The sequence below is a fragment of the Miniopterus natalensis genome, chromosome 5, assembly GCF_054644295.1.
Source record: "Miniopterus natalensis isolate mMinNat1 chromosome 5, mMinNat1.hap1, whole genome shotgun sequence".
Taxonomy (NCBI): domain Eukaryota; kingdom Metazoa; phylum Chordata; class Mammalia; order Chiroptera; family Miniopteridae; genus Miniopterus; species Miniopterus natalensis.
This window is the reverse complement of record NC_142085.1, coordinates 85,164,273-85,179,223: the sequence shown is the minus strand read 5'-3', so window position 1 is coordinate 85,179,223 and position 14,951 is coordinate 85,164,273. Positions and strand designations below refer to the sequence as shown.

Here is a 14,951-nt window from a genome sequence, read left to right as displayed (position 1 = left end):
AGCTTTTTTATCCACTGACCTACTGAAGGGCACTTGGGCTGTTTCCAGATCTTAGCTATTGTAAATTGTGCTGCTATGAACATGTTCTAATGAGTGTCTCAGGATTCTTAGGATATATTCCTAGAAGTGGGATCACTGGGTCAAAAGGCAGCTCCATTTTTAATTTTTTGAGGAACCTCCATACTGTTTTCCACAGTGGCTGCACCAGTCTGCATTCCCACCAGCAGCGCACCAGGGTCCCCCTTTCTCCACACCCTCGCCTGCACATGTCATTTGTTGATGTGTTGATGGAGCCATTCTGACAGGTGTGGGGTGACACCTCATTGCCATTTTAATTTGCATCTCTCTGATGATTAGTGTAGTTGAATATTTTTTCATATGTCTCTTGGCCATCCGTATGTCCTCTTTGGAGAAGTGTCTATTCAGGTCCTTTGCCCATTTCTTAACTGGGTTTTTTGTCTTCCCCTTTTTGAGTTGTATGTGTTCTTTGTACACTTTGGAAATTAGCCCCTTATCAGACACATCCTTGGCAAATATGTTCTCCCATACCGTGGAGTTCCTTTGTATTTTGAGGTTGATTTATTTTGCTGTACAGAAGCTTTTTAATTTGATGTAGTTCCATTTGTTTATTTTTTCTTTTGTTTCTCTTGACCTAGGAGATGTGGCGGTAAAAATTCCACTGCATGAGATGTCTGTGACTTTACTGCCTGTGTTTTCTTCCAGGATTTCTATGGTTTCACGACTTACCTATAAGTCTCTTTATCCATTTTGAATTTATTCTTGTGTATGAAGTTGGTGATCTAGTTTCATTTTTTTGCATGTACCTGTCCAATTTTCCCAATGCTATTTATTGAAGAGACTGCCTTTACTCCATTGTATGTTCTTGCCTCCTTTGTCAAATATTAACTGACCATAATGGTGTGGGTCTATTTCTGGGATAGCTGTTCTGTTCCATTGATCTTTATGTCAGTTGTTGTACCAGTACCAGGCTGTTTTGATTACAATGGCTTTGTAGTATAGTTTGATATTCAGTAAAGTGATAGCTCCAACTCTGTTCTTCTCTCTCCAGATGGCTGCAGCTATTCAGGGTCTTTTTTTGGTTCCATATAAATTTTTGGAATATTTTTTCTAGCTCTGTGAAATATGCTGTCGGTATTTTAATAGGAATTGTATTGACTCTATAGATTGCTTTGGGTAGTATGGACATTTTAATGATATTAATTCTTCCTATCCATGAGCATGGTATATTCTTCCACTTGTTTAAATCTTCCTCTATTTCTTTTTTCAGTGTCCTATAGTTTTCTGAGTACAGGTCTTTTACATCCTTGGTTAAGTTTATTCCTAGATATCTTATTTTTTTAGTTCTAATGGTTTGGTTTTTTTTTTTAGTTTCTCTTTCAGAGAGTTCATTGCTTGTGTATAAAAATACCGTCGATTTTTGGATGTTAATTTTGTATCCAGGTACCTTGCCAAATTCATTTATCAAATCTAGTAGTACTTTGGTGGAGTTTTTACGGTTTTCTATGTACAATATCATGTCATCTGCGAATGACAGTTTTACTTCCTCCTTTCCAATTTGGATGCCTGTTTTCTTCTTGTCTGATGGCTGTGGGTAGGACTTCCAGTACTATGTTAAATAAGAGTGGTGAAAGCAGACAACTCTTTCTTGTTCCTGTTTTTAAGGGAAATGGTTTTAGTTTTTGACTGCTGAGTATAATGTTGGCTGTAGGTCTGTCATATATGGCCTTTATTATGTTGAGGTATGATCCCTCTATTCCCACTTTGCTGAGTTTTTATCAAAAATGGGTGATGGATTTTTGTCAAATGCTTTTTCTGCATCTACTGATATGATCATATGATTTTTATCCTTTGTTTTATGTGATGTATCACGTTTATTGATTTGCAAATATTATACCAGCCTTGCATCCCCAGAATAAATTCCACTTGGTCATGGTGTATGATCTTTCTAAAGTATTGCTGGATCTGGTTTGCTAGTACTGTGTTGAGGATTTTAGCATCTATATTCATCGGGGATATTAGCCTGTAATTTTCTTTCTTTGTAGTGTCTTTATCTGTTTTTGGGATTAGGATGATGCTGGCCTCATTCCCAATCAGATTTTTTAAAAAAATTTTTTAAATACACCAACCATCTTTAGGAACTCTAATATGTTTTTACATCTGGGCATCTGGGGTGTCAGCCAGGCAGACTCAGTAATAGCAGTTTTGTGCACAAACAGAGCATTCTCTGAGCTAAATGTTGTTAGTCATCTCTTGCCCGGCTAAGGGAGGCGGAATGCCCTCACTCTCATAAGCAGGAAATCAGGGGGTTGGCCACATCAGAGCCGGCTCTGTAATTCTTCCCCCGGTGGAAAGGTGTATAATGGACACATACATCCCCGGGAGCAATTCATTCCAGAGAGCAAATTTGCATCTAAGTGGCTTCTGGTAGCTTGAGACTCCACACTACTCATACGCCAATTTAGAAATGGGGTGATTCAAAGTGGGGTGAGGGATTAAAAAAAGAACCCTGGGCTGCAATTACCTTCATCATCTGGTAAGCATTTGCTGGGTGGATGGTGTCTAAATGGGAGAAGGAACACAGAGCCCTTTTCTATTTTGTCTCCAGTTAAATAAACCCTCGGTCTTAACAATGTGGTATTAATAGCTGTTTATAGATGGAAAATACATTAATGCCACAGCAAGTTCAAGTTTGGTGCTTACATAAAATAAAGACTTTGTTCAGGAGCTGCATGCGCTATGAAACTCCCTTAAAAGCTGCTGAAATTTTTCAAAAGATGGCATACACTAGAAAAGGGGTTTTCCTACTTAAATCACAAAAACATCATTAATAGGAGCCCAGTATAAACAGGGCTGGCATGTCCAATCCCTTCAATGGTCGCTTTGTTGGCTTAAAAATAACACCGGGCTCTTTGGGGAATTCCAGTGGTAAAATTAATTCTCTCCATAAAAAGTCTTTACAGATGATATTTCCGCTCAAGTCCAATACAGCCTATTTTCCCTTTTTCTATGGTGGGTCATGAAGACAGAAATTCAAACACTTAAACAGGAGAATCAAATGGTCATTCATTCATTCATTTCTAAGGAAACAAAGGAACCCAATATTGAACACCCTTCAATTCTCTATGTGTTTGTCTGTTCCACTCTTCACAGAGCATCATGGGAGTATCCTAGCAAAGCTGGTGACAGCTGGGAGGTCTTTGCTCCTCAGTGCACTCAATATGCTGATGGGATAGTGTCTCCTGCGGAACAAACAAGGGGAGCTAACAAGTCAAGTGCCTGTGTCCTAAGCGCAGGTAGTAGGACAGTAGTGGAGGTTTGGGGCATATAACCCCTAATTCCGAGAACAGCAACACACAAGCACAACAGCTACGATTTACTGAGAACTTTACATATATTATCTCATTTAATCCTCAAAACCCTGGCACAGAAGGGTTCAGAAAACGGTAAGTCCTATGCTCAGATTCAGACCAGCTGAGTGAGCCCTGGTTAACAATGGGGCTTGCAATACCACAGGCCTCCTGAAGGAGACCCTGAAGTGTGAGAACCATAACCCTAAATGTCATGCATACAATGAGTCTCTAATGCCAGGAGGATGCTTCTTTTCTAGAAAGAGCACAGAACCTGACACAACCCACAGTCATTCCCCTGGCTCCCTGGGCCCTGCCACTGTGGCCAAGACTTCTCTCAGTCAGACACATAAGTAACAAAAGGGTTTTGTTTTTTTGGTCACACCTGATTAAGTGACTAAGGCTAACAAATACAAATTTCTAGATACCTGACCAAAACCAGAAGCCCACCAAAAGCCTCAAAACTCCATTCACCTTATTCCCAGGGCCTCACACATTTTAAGCGCCCAGAAGGGCGCTCAATAAATACTCAGCTTGGGTTGTCCAGATATACTCCAAACAACTGTGTGGGGCTTCTGTTTCCTCTGCTGATATTCTTACAGTTTCTACATAAAAATCAGGGCTTTTCTTCAGAGAGCCAGCTGTTTGGTTTTTATTAACAGGCAGATACTTGGCTTCTCCAGAAAACAAAGTAGGAAAATCTTCCTTCTTTTCAGGTACAGCTGGCCCTCCAGACCTGCAGGTTCCCCATCTGCAGATTCAACAGACCTGGGACTCAGCATGTTAGGGGGAAACATCACGTTACTGCTGACACGTACTGTGTAGTTAGGCCTCCAATGGCTGCATCGGTACTGAACTTGTACAGATTTTTTTCCTTGTAACTCCCTACACAATACAGTATAAAAACGACTTACGTACTATCGATACTGTATGAGGTATTATAAGTAACAGAGATGATTTAAAGTATATGGGAAGGAGTGTGCAGGGTACAAGCAAATCCTATGCTATTTTACATGAGGGACTTGAGCATCCTCGGATGTGGCATCCACAGGGCTGCTGGGACCGATGCCATGGATCCGGACGGACGGCTGTACCAGGCCGTCTCGGTTAATGCATGCCCAGGGAACTTGAAATTTAGGGAAAGCAGACTCAGAAATGACTGCTCCTAAGCATAATTCAAAGTTGTATGAAAAACTGTTTTGCAAAGTCACTTAAATTCTTTTACTTGTGTAATTTTTATTTTTTAGAAGACAATGAGATTGGTGTTTCCTAATTCACTGCCAAAGCAAATCAAAGCCACTGTTAATACAACATTCGGCTGCACAGGAGAGAGAAGAGCATTGGATTAGACCTCCAGCCACGTGAGGAGCCGGGCTGGACACACGCAGGTGCTGATCCCTCAGCCTCCCAGTGACCCGCTGGGGCAGGGCTGGGAGCCTCGCCTGGATGAGGAACTGAGGCTCAGTGTGTATATCTGGGCTCCCCGGAAGCAGAGCCTGGGCCCAGGGTGTGGGTGCACAAGTTTATTTGGAAGGTGACCCCAAGAAGCCCAAGCGAGGGAATAGGGAAGGAGAGACCTGAGGGTAGGGAACCCATAAAAGGTGTGAAAATGAGGTTGCCATGTGCAAATGGGACTCAATTCCAGGGGCCATCTTAAGAATTGTCACAGCAGGGGATAGGACACTGGGGTGACATTCACTCATGCCACACCTCCCTGGTTGAAGGCTGCCCCCTGGAAAGGGCAGACCAGGCCTCGAACCCGGGTCTGACTGCAAGCCTGCAAGCTTGTCGCCACATCACCCCCTCTTGGTGTCAACAAACGCAGGCTTCTCATGATCACGATACTATGCACGGGTGAGACTCTCTCTTCTTTCTCTTCACCTGTCACTTCCCCGCAGGCCCAGCCCTATTTCCTTCCCCGCAACCTTAAAGGTGGACAGACTTCCTCTGCGATGTTCACTCCTGGGCATTTCGCTTCCTCCACAGGCCATGCAGCTGCTTCAGAAAGAAACCAAGCACTCCAGGGGTGCAGGGAGTGTGGGGAGCAGCCCACCGCTGCATCTGGTTTCCCGCACCGCGCGTGGCCATGGAGCAGTACAGGGGCCGGTCTCAGCCGGGCAGGCGGGGCCGCTCCCCGGGAGGATGGTGCACCCCGCAGAGCACGCATCTGGCCAGGAACCCGGGTGGTCAGTGGCTCTGTGCGGGCTGGTGGGAGGCGCCGTCCAGGGAGGGGAGTGACGCGCCGATGCGGGCACCGCAGCTGCACGCGGCCCGTGGGAAGAGCAGCTGTGGACAAGCACCATCTGCACCCACCGCCTGGGGCTCCTTAGGGGAGCCGTGAGGGCTGAGAAAGTGAGCGCGGCTCCCTGGGATGAGTCATATCAGACTATCTAAAGTGCGCGGGCCTCCGCTTCCTCTGCTTTATTCTGCTTCCTTGAACAACCGAGAAAGCGGTAAACAAGCGTCACTGATCTGCTAGATCCTCACTATTTAAAAAAGGGTAAATTTACTGCTTTTGCTGCTTTCTGTAAAACTCATTCCTGCAAGTCCCAAAGTGTTGAAACAGCAGTGATTTCTTATGATGGTAAAATACACAGAGAGTTTACAGGCAGGCAATGCGTCCCCCGAGAATAATGAATCCAGGGAGGGGACACGCGTGTGTATTTCGGGGACCCCTCGGGCCTGTAACGGAGCCCCGGGAAGCTGAATGATAGTCCTCATGGAACCAAGCAATTAATTAGCTCCATCACAATTTGTTTTATGACACTCACTTTTATACACCAGGAGTCGATCTAATGGTATTTGAAATTGGAGTGAAGCCTCAAGAGGAGAGAAGAAAGCACTATATACCTTATTGAATCACAAATCTTACCAACTGATTTTTTAATTCCAAAAATGACCTAATAAACTGGCTTTATAATTAAGTCTATCCTACCAACTTCTCCTTGGTGTTTTTCTCTTTGGTGTTTTTGGTAATCATGCAGAGATTGCAACTGGAAATCCACTGTCATCGTAATTAAGTATAAAAATTACATTGTGCGCCTGCTGGATGAAGACACTATGCTCCGTCTCCCACGAGGGCTGGGCAGCTTCCGCCAGGAGCACGGAGAGAAGCCGCAGGTCCGCAGGACTAGCTGGGGCCCCTGGTTTACTTGGCTACGTGTAGGAAACATCCAGGAAGCTAAACTTGGAGGTTCAAACCTTCACATGATTGCCTCACCTGGAAATTTCACCTTTAGAAAAACAAACTGGCCGACTAGTTTCCATTTTTAGGCCTCAACAAATTTTAAAATTCATGACCTACATTAAAAGTTTGCAGTTTACTGAGAAAGTGGTACTTAACAAAAGTGGCCAAGAATTGACTTGCATCAACTATTCCAAGAACCCAACAGATGACTGCAAATGTCTCTGCTTTTGATTCAACTGAGTAGAAAAATGAACCCTGGTGTTTCCATTGGCTTTTGTCTGCCTTCAATCACAAAGCAGTTACGATACTAAATACCATGGGTGACTGGTAAAAAGAGTCTAAAATTTTAAAGAATGTTACTTTGTGCAAAATTGATGACCTTCTATTTTCATGAAAGTGTTATGACTAATAATGTGCATGGAATCTTGACCAAATCTACTTGGTTGGCATTTGTGTTTGTCTTCTAATAAATGAGAAAACACCTTTCGAACAGCTTCAGTAATCTAAGTCTGCTAGCAAAAGAACAGCCTGAAACTCTCAGCGGCGGATACCAGCGGTTAAGAGGCAGAGAGAGCAAAGCTTACCATTGGCCGTATTCTGCTTGAAGCTATCCAGGAATTCCTCCAGAAGCTGGGACTGGTTAGGAGGCGGCAGCAGAGCCTTCTGGTCCCTGGGGAACAGGTCACTGTCCGACCACGAAGTACACAGGGTGCCCTTGGTATCTGGGGGCCGGGCGATCAGAGTGAGCCCCACGCTCTTCTCAGAAAACAGGGCCTCCATCTGCTTCAGGTCGAGGTCAGACACAGCTTCCCCATTTAAGGTCATGATTTCATTGCCCTTTCTCAGCCCTGGAACAAGAAAAGGGAAATGGAGGAAGAAAAAAGAGAGATTACTGAGAAAAAAGATTTCAAGAGGAAAGAAAGCTGCAAACGCAAATTGTGAGCTCCTAGGGGCTGCAGTTGCTATCGTCAAAGAAAGTGCCAGAATGTATTTGGATGCCACTGATAACAAATTTCTGCTCTCTCAAGGCTAGGATTAGGTCAAATAGTTCAAAAGGGAAACAATTTGAGAGCCATTCAAATTAACTGTTCTTCAATTTATCTGATGTTAAGTGCCCTTGGAAATTACACTTGTTTTATCTGTGTCTCTCTGCCTGTCTTCTCCATCCGTCTGTATAATAGGCATGTATGTTCTATGTATGTACAAACTCTGTCTTTCAAAACACATACACGACTCAACACACACATACACACATATGTATTTTCAATTAAACTAAGTTCACTTTCTTTAAAATTCTAGGAGAAACCATTTTCCAACAAAGCTGTAAGAAGCAAGTTCCACTAGGCAGGCTGCATTATGCAGGTTTGAATCAGAAGAGAAGAGACTGCCGGTGGCGCACGGACCTTCGCCATATGCCAGGCCGTCAGGGAGAACGTCACTGATGAATATCCGGCTGAGACGCTGGCGCTCATCCACCTGCGCGGTCACTGCAAACCCTAGGAATACAGGCATGTTAGCCACACGATTAACTTCCCAACTGAGCCAGCAGGATTTTCTCGAACACCTATTCTTTTAAGTACAGTCTGCACAGAGAGCCTAAGTTACAACTATTTTGAAAGCATGATTACCTAGAAGAAGAGGAACGTGTCAGATCTGAAGGTTTAAGAAACACGAATACACAACCTTACTGGGAAGGCGAGGCCATACAAGCATGTGCACAGGGGCCTGATTCACAACAGGCAAAGGCCAAAGCAACCCCCCTGCCCACCCACAGATGTGTGGATGGATCCATTGTGGTATATCCATGTGATGGAATATTATTCACTCTTTAAAAAGGAAGGGCATTCTGATACATGCTGTAACATGACAGACCTTGAGGGCATCATGCTCTGCGAAACTATGCCAGGCACAAAAGAACAAATACTGCATGAGGTACCCAGAGTAGTCAAATTCATAGAGACAGAAACTGGGACGGGGTTGTCAGGGGTGGGAGGAAGGAAGAGTGGGGGTTATTCTAACAGGTACAGTTTCAGTTTTGCAAAATGAACACAGTCTTGGAGATGGATGGTGGTGATGGTCACACAACAATGTGAATGTACTTAATGCCACTGAATTGTCATTTCTAATCGTTCTAAAAAATGGTTCCAATGGTAAACGTTATGCGTAGTTCACTACAATTTAATTTTTCTTTTAAAGTTAAGACCAAAAAATAGTCTTAGTGAAATAAATCAAATTCCTTTCTATAAAATAGTATTTGTTAAGAAACTCTATGGGGCTAGGCATTTTAAGGAGGTAGAGAAATGGTTGGACGGATAGAGTGCTTGCCATAATATGACTACATGGAAGCCTCCTGTAAATGTGTCTTCCTGACCCAGAGACCGCCCTCCTGTGACTCCACAGTGAGGGGCACATGTTTCCATGTCCTGCTCCCATAACACTGGGAGTCTCCGATGCAGAAAGACTAGCATATCCCCCTGTTTGCTCTGTGCCTCTGGCAGAGCCTGGCAGACAGTGGCCACCAGAAAATATCTCTGCAATTGTCTTCATTCTGTCATTCAATGCAAAGGAGAGTCACAAAGAAAGGGTGACCATGGGAAGGAGAGTGAAGGTCAACACAAGTACAGATAAAATGCCTTGAGGGCTTTCAGGGAAAAACCAACATAACATTTGGGTGAAAGAGATTATGAAAAATAAAAAAGAACAAGTCCTAAAAAGGAAATTTTAACATAATGAGCAATGCATAGAATTTGACCAGCTTGAGTCATTTTAATAAAAAAAAAATTATATTAATAATATATTTAACAAGATGAGAATCTTTCTATTGATTATCTAATTATTGAGTTCAGATGGTAAAAGACAGAAATGAACCTGATGCATGAGCAGAGTCTATAAAGAGTCCAAAGACAAGTTTAAATAAAGACAAACAGAAATGCAAGAATTAAATATTACAAAGTGATTTGGGTCGTATTGACCTAAATTGTGAAACTGAGGCTAAAGCAATCAGATAGGCTTCTTCAAGAAAGTGAGTCCCCCAGTCAGTTCTTGAAGGACAGGCCTGATTTACTCCATCAGCGAGGGGGGGAGGGAGGGGCGCAGGGAAGGGTGAAAGTGAGCCCAGAGCAAAGCCACCGCGATGAAAAGAGCTGTCACAGGAATCGGTGGCTCATCAGCTCAGAACAGCACCCGGCACACAGTAAATTCATTGTAAGGTTATCAGCATCACGTCAAGTTTCTCATCAACTTTTATACTCACTCCTTTTAATGACTTTGGCCTCTTTCCCTAATATTAACACATATCTTTTTAGCCTGCTAATATAAATGAGTAAAAATAAAGAAAGATAAGGGGAGTTCAGAAACTCCTGTCATCGTTTCTGAAAATGTCAATTTAAGGGGAAACCGTTGGGTGGGAAGACGCTGTGGCGAAGCAGGAAGGAGGTGGGGCGCTGCTGTGCTCACCGAAGTCGGACGCGGCGCCGGTCTTGGTGAGCCGCACGTCGTACAGGGCCAGCGGGAAGACCTCTATCTCATCGTAAACCTGCGAGGGGGGAACCGCAGGTCAGCGGCGCGATGCCGCGACAGCCTGGGAACTCGTCGCGACTGTCTCCGAACCGGATGCCAAATTTAAACAGAATTTCCCCGCAAATTACTTATTTTTAAAAAATTAAGCCCCGGTCGGGTAGCTCAGTTGGTTAGAGTGCTGTCCCGATACACCAAGGTTGTGGGTTCGATCCCCAGTCAGGGCGCATACAAGAATCAACCAATGAATACATAATAAATGGAACAACAAATCTCTCTCCCTCTGCACCCCTCTTCCTCTTTCTCCAAAATCAATAAATTTAAATTAAAAAAAAAATTAAATTAAGAGGCCATGGATGTGGCTCCGATCTGTCTTCCTGAGGCTCGCGCTCACCTGTTCTTGCAGGTACTCATACGGGGCAGGGGTACAGTACTCAACGTTTTCATCCACCAGTTTTCGAAGCTGTAGGCCATAGTGGCTAGGTTCCAACTGCCTCATCTATAAGGAAAAAGTTAATTACTCCGATTTTAAAAAGTCTTTCTAAATTCATCATTCATTAAAAATCAAAGTGGAAATTTCTAAAAAAAAAAATACCATATGTAAGTTGCTGAGTTTACATCTAGGTAAGAACTTGAATTTTAAAAAGGCAAGAAGAGAGAATTATCTTCAAGAAGGTTTCTGTAAATAATACTGCTTACCACTAAAAGCAAGGGATGCATTTTTAAGAGGTTTTGGTAGCATATATCTGACAATAGAATACACTGGGGTGGGGAAAAGCAGCCTCACAGTTGTGAGTATGTGAAACACAGGGTTTATTCTTGCTTTATTATTTATTGGTAATTATATTATTATTCACATTACAACTGTAAAACTACTCTGCCCACCCCCGTATCATAGTAAATGCTAACTCTTTAAATATCGATATAAGTTATTTCCCACTGCTAAAGTAGAGAAATCTGTGAAATGTGAACCATCTCGTATTCTATAGACTTCAGACTTAGGATTTCCTATTCTAAAAACTTTTCAAAAGGAAAATGGCTATGCACACACTTGCGCTCACTCGCGCTCTCTCTTGCTCGCTCACTCGCTCACACTCTCTCACGCACACTCAACAAGAGACTGTCCCAGGTCTGTGTTCTACCCGGGTCTAGCTGACCCACTATTTCTGACAACCTCTATCACTTAGGAACTTTATCAAGTTAATAACTGACATCACTGCTATAAAACATTGTTGACTGTGAACTAAACCTTTACATAATGGAGGAAAAGGGAATTAATAAGAACATATGTAACATATGTAAGTGTCTGGTATACTCAGGCTCAACTCAAAGGGACAAAAGACTGAGGATCGTCGACGTCTATGAAGTGCGCGTGGTGAAGTCACCAACCTCTACGCGCCTTTTTACTGGTTCACATACTTAACTGTACTTTCTCTGAAAACTTAAAAATAGTTAAGCTCTACTCTGCCATCTGGTGGTCTAAAAACATCCAATCTGGTGATGCTGAGTCTATTTCTGTCTATCTCAGTGACTTATCATAAGCTACGTTTTCAGAAATAAAACCCAATTTGAATAATGCATAAAACTTAACGGTCTCCATGAAACCACTGTGAGTGGTATCAAGTCCTTTGATTAATCTAGAGAAACTCGGAAAAACTATTTAGTATTAAATCTAACTACTTCAAAGTTTATGCCACCTTCTTCCAGGGCACCATCTCTAAGTAACTTAATAACAGCCGCCTTCATATTAATTCTAGATAGAAAGGGATTCACGGAATTTCAGGAAAATAGCTCGGGTCATCCCTGAGGCAAGGGGCTGTGCCCTAACAATTCATGCCTCTAAAAGACAGAAAAGAACACTAATTAATAAATAAGTTAATTAATAAGTTAATATGTTCCCCGGTGTAAAAAGTGGGGTTTAACCACCACACAGACTTAGAAAGCCTAGGAAGGCAACGTCGATGACCATTTTCTTGAGAATTATACTCCTGCAGCAGATCCATTACCTTGCACGCCAAAGTCAAAATATCTTCTACTCTGTGCTCCGGCTTGAGCGTTACGGTAACGCCCTGGTTGTCCTGAAAGTGGATGTAGGTCTGGACCCCCCATGTGTGGTCCCGGGGGGCGCTGTCTCCTGCTGAGCCGCACAGATGCAGAAGTTCATCGGCCTGTTTAGAGTCCAACAGAGAATGCAGACAGATCTGATTTTAAAAAATGAGGGAAGCTCCTGAAATAACATCCCCGGAACTTACGGCGTGTTTTACAGTAACCCTCTCACGCTCTGCGTCGACGACTCCCCAGGACCCTGGGGGGCAGACAAGCCTAATGTTTCCTTATTTAACCCCTGCGAAGCCCCCGCCCAGGGAGGCTGCAGGCCCGCCAGCCGCCCCTCGCCCCTGTGGCTTCGGCCTCTGGGCCTGAGAGCCCCGCAGGCAGCGCAGGGACTGCTCCGTGTCCCGCTCACTGCTCTCGGCTGAAGCCCGACCCGAGCGGTGGTCCCCTGAACGCAGGCAGGCTCTGGGCCGCCCTGCCCCGCACTGCGCTGCGGCTGAGCAGCATCCTTCCCCCGCTTCACTCGTTCCCGAGGATCAGCCCTTCTTCCCGGGACAGCGGTTTCTGCCCTTCAGCTTATTCCACACCCTGACGCATGCTTTCAGAAGCCATCCCGAAACGCCGGCCCTCTCTGAAGACGCTGAGTCTCCCGCACGCTCATCACCACAGCCACTCGAGACCGGGCTGGCCCGCACTCTAAGGCTTCCTGAGCCAAACTGGCTCACAGTGACCAGGCAGCTGGGAAAGGCCTTCCCCCACTGCCTTCTCAGGAGCCGGGTGGCAGACAGGCCAGGGGGTCCGAGAGGCCTGCTGCTCAAGTCACAAACGCTCAGCCAGCAAGGGGTGGCCTGGGACAGGACACGTACCGTGCTGAGCCTGTGTCCCACTCTGTGAAAGTGGATATTATTGATACAATTACTTGAGGTTTTTAACGAACAATACAAGCTTTTGTGAGCAAAGGAGATCATGCGTGAGAAAATCGTACACAGCAGAAACCTTACATACAGACTCAATACTACGTGGTGCTAACCCCCCCATCACACTTTCGAGTTCTCTTTGATGACTTTACTTTGAATTCCATGCATGAAAGAAAGCAAAAGGTCCTCCTATGTAGGATTTAAAAACAAAAATAGATATATTAAAGAAGTTTTTAAAAAAGCCAGGTTTAGGCCAAGCAAGGGAAGACTCATCTTTCTGGGTTGTCATTTTAAACGTGGTGCTCATCTGAGTGGCATTTCTGGGTCTGTTATGGATCTGTCACTTTCTGTACATTTTCCTGGACAGACGATCACAGCCCAGGATGCGTATGAACCGCATGCGCCAAAAGGAAGGCAGAAACGAGGCAGAGGAGTGGATGGATGCCTGGAGTCAAGGACGCAGGGAACCAGGTGGACGCCACTCTCTCCTGAGGGGTCCTTTTCTCACAGGGTCCCATTTTCTTCTCTGGGAAACCTCCCCAGTACTTCCTGTCATCTGAGCAGTGATTTCAACCAGGCGAGGCAGCAACGCGCAGGAACTGCCTCCGAGACGACGCCTACTCAGAATCAAACTAACACCCCAGCAGGGGTCGCTGTGGAGCAAGAAACCAACAAAGAGCCGTCCAAGGGGAAATCAGAGCCCGGCTCCTGCTGCAAAGCAGTTTAATTCTGCACTTTTAGGACAGGACAGGAAAGATGTGGCTGGGGATGGATGGATGGATGGATGGATGGATGGATGGATGGATGGATGGATGGATGATGGATGGATGGGGAGGGACATGAGGAGTGCAAATTCACAACCCAGCCCTCCCGGCCCACCCCTGGCTGTCCACCCGAGAGCGGTCATACAGGGCCAACAGAATCGGCTTTTGACATGCTGTCGTCACTCACTGTTCACAGCCTTCTATTTAACAGGTGAGGAAGATCGGGCTGGGAAAGTTCTAGAACCTTGCGCAAGCTCACACACAGAGCTGCGACTGTGGGGATCCGAGCCCTAGAACCTGGCTTGAGTGTGTGCTCCCCACCGCGACACTACATAGAAATATCAGCCTGGCGGTCGCCTCCCCACGGAAAGGACGCCGCCTAACCTTCCCGATTCCTTCCGTTATACAGGCCGCCCGCTGCGCTCAGGCTGAACAAATGGCTCACCTGCCATTCGCTCGCCACCATGCCCATTTCCTGTGCAGCTTTACCTTCCTCGCGGCTTCAGCGCTGACACCATTTATATCTTTCACCTCATTTCAAATGCTCCCCCGATCTCATGAGTCTTTCCTGCTCACTCACCCCATGCCCCCAATTCCGTGCAGTTAGATGGGTCTACTCTGCTGTGTCCCTGGTAGAGCTTCAGCTAAGCCCAGCTCAGCAGTCATTTCCAGGCTGCTCTGGCGCCGCCGGGTGTTAAGATAAATGACATAACAGGAGAGGCTCCTCAGTCTCCTTCAGCCCCTAACGCAGTGTGTCCTGCGCCCAGAACATATGGGTGCTAAATTGGAAACATCTAGAAATTCAGTCATACATAGGCTTGCAAGGCAAAAGCTGTTAAGTTTTAGTACCTTACTCAAATCTGCTCTACAGTGTCAACTTCTCCATCTTCCCTAGAAATTCAGGAAGAGAAATTAACAGATTACTACCAGGGAGCAAATCCTGGACAAGAGAACAGTGTGCAGGGAAAGGCAGAGACGGAAGGAAGGACAAGAGAAATGCTCACATTATACTCAATTAATCTGGGCTTGTGCCTACAGCAGCCTGAGGAATCCCTTCCTGAGTCTACCCTTGACCTCAGGTGCAGGGGGTGACAGAGGAAAAGGCGCCCATCAAAGCCAAGGCCAAGGAAGACTCAGGCCCTCTCAA

The 14,951-nt window shown here is 45.1% G+C and overlaps 1 protein-coding gene across 2 annotated transcripts in view; it reads right to left on the bottom strand.

Moving 5' to 3' along the window:
- The window catches only part of LOC107527822 (TIAM Rac1 associated GEF 2), an 81,817-nt gene that overhangs the window by 44,539 nt on the left and 22,327 nt on the right, over positions 1–14,951 (bottom strand). For both annotated transcript variants that reach the window (XM_087817707.1, XM_016200679.2), the window contains 5 exons: positions 12,078–12,239; positions 10,466–10,570; positions 10,012–10,090; positions 7,959–8,051; positions 7,140–7,403 (listed from right to left, as the gene is read on the bottom strand). In XM_087817707.1, the coding sequence (XP_087673833.1) occupies positions 7,140–7,403; positions 7,959–8,051; positions 10,012–10,090; positions 10,466–10,570; positions 12,078–12,239 (703 nt within the window). The remainder of the gene's footprint in view (positions 1–7,139; positions 7,404–7,958; positions 8,052–10,011; positions 10,091–10,465; positions 10,571–12,077; positions 12,240–14,951) is intronic.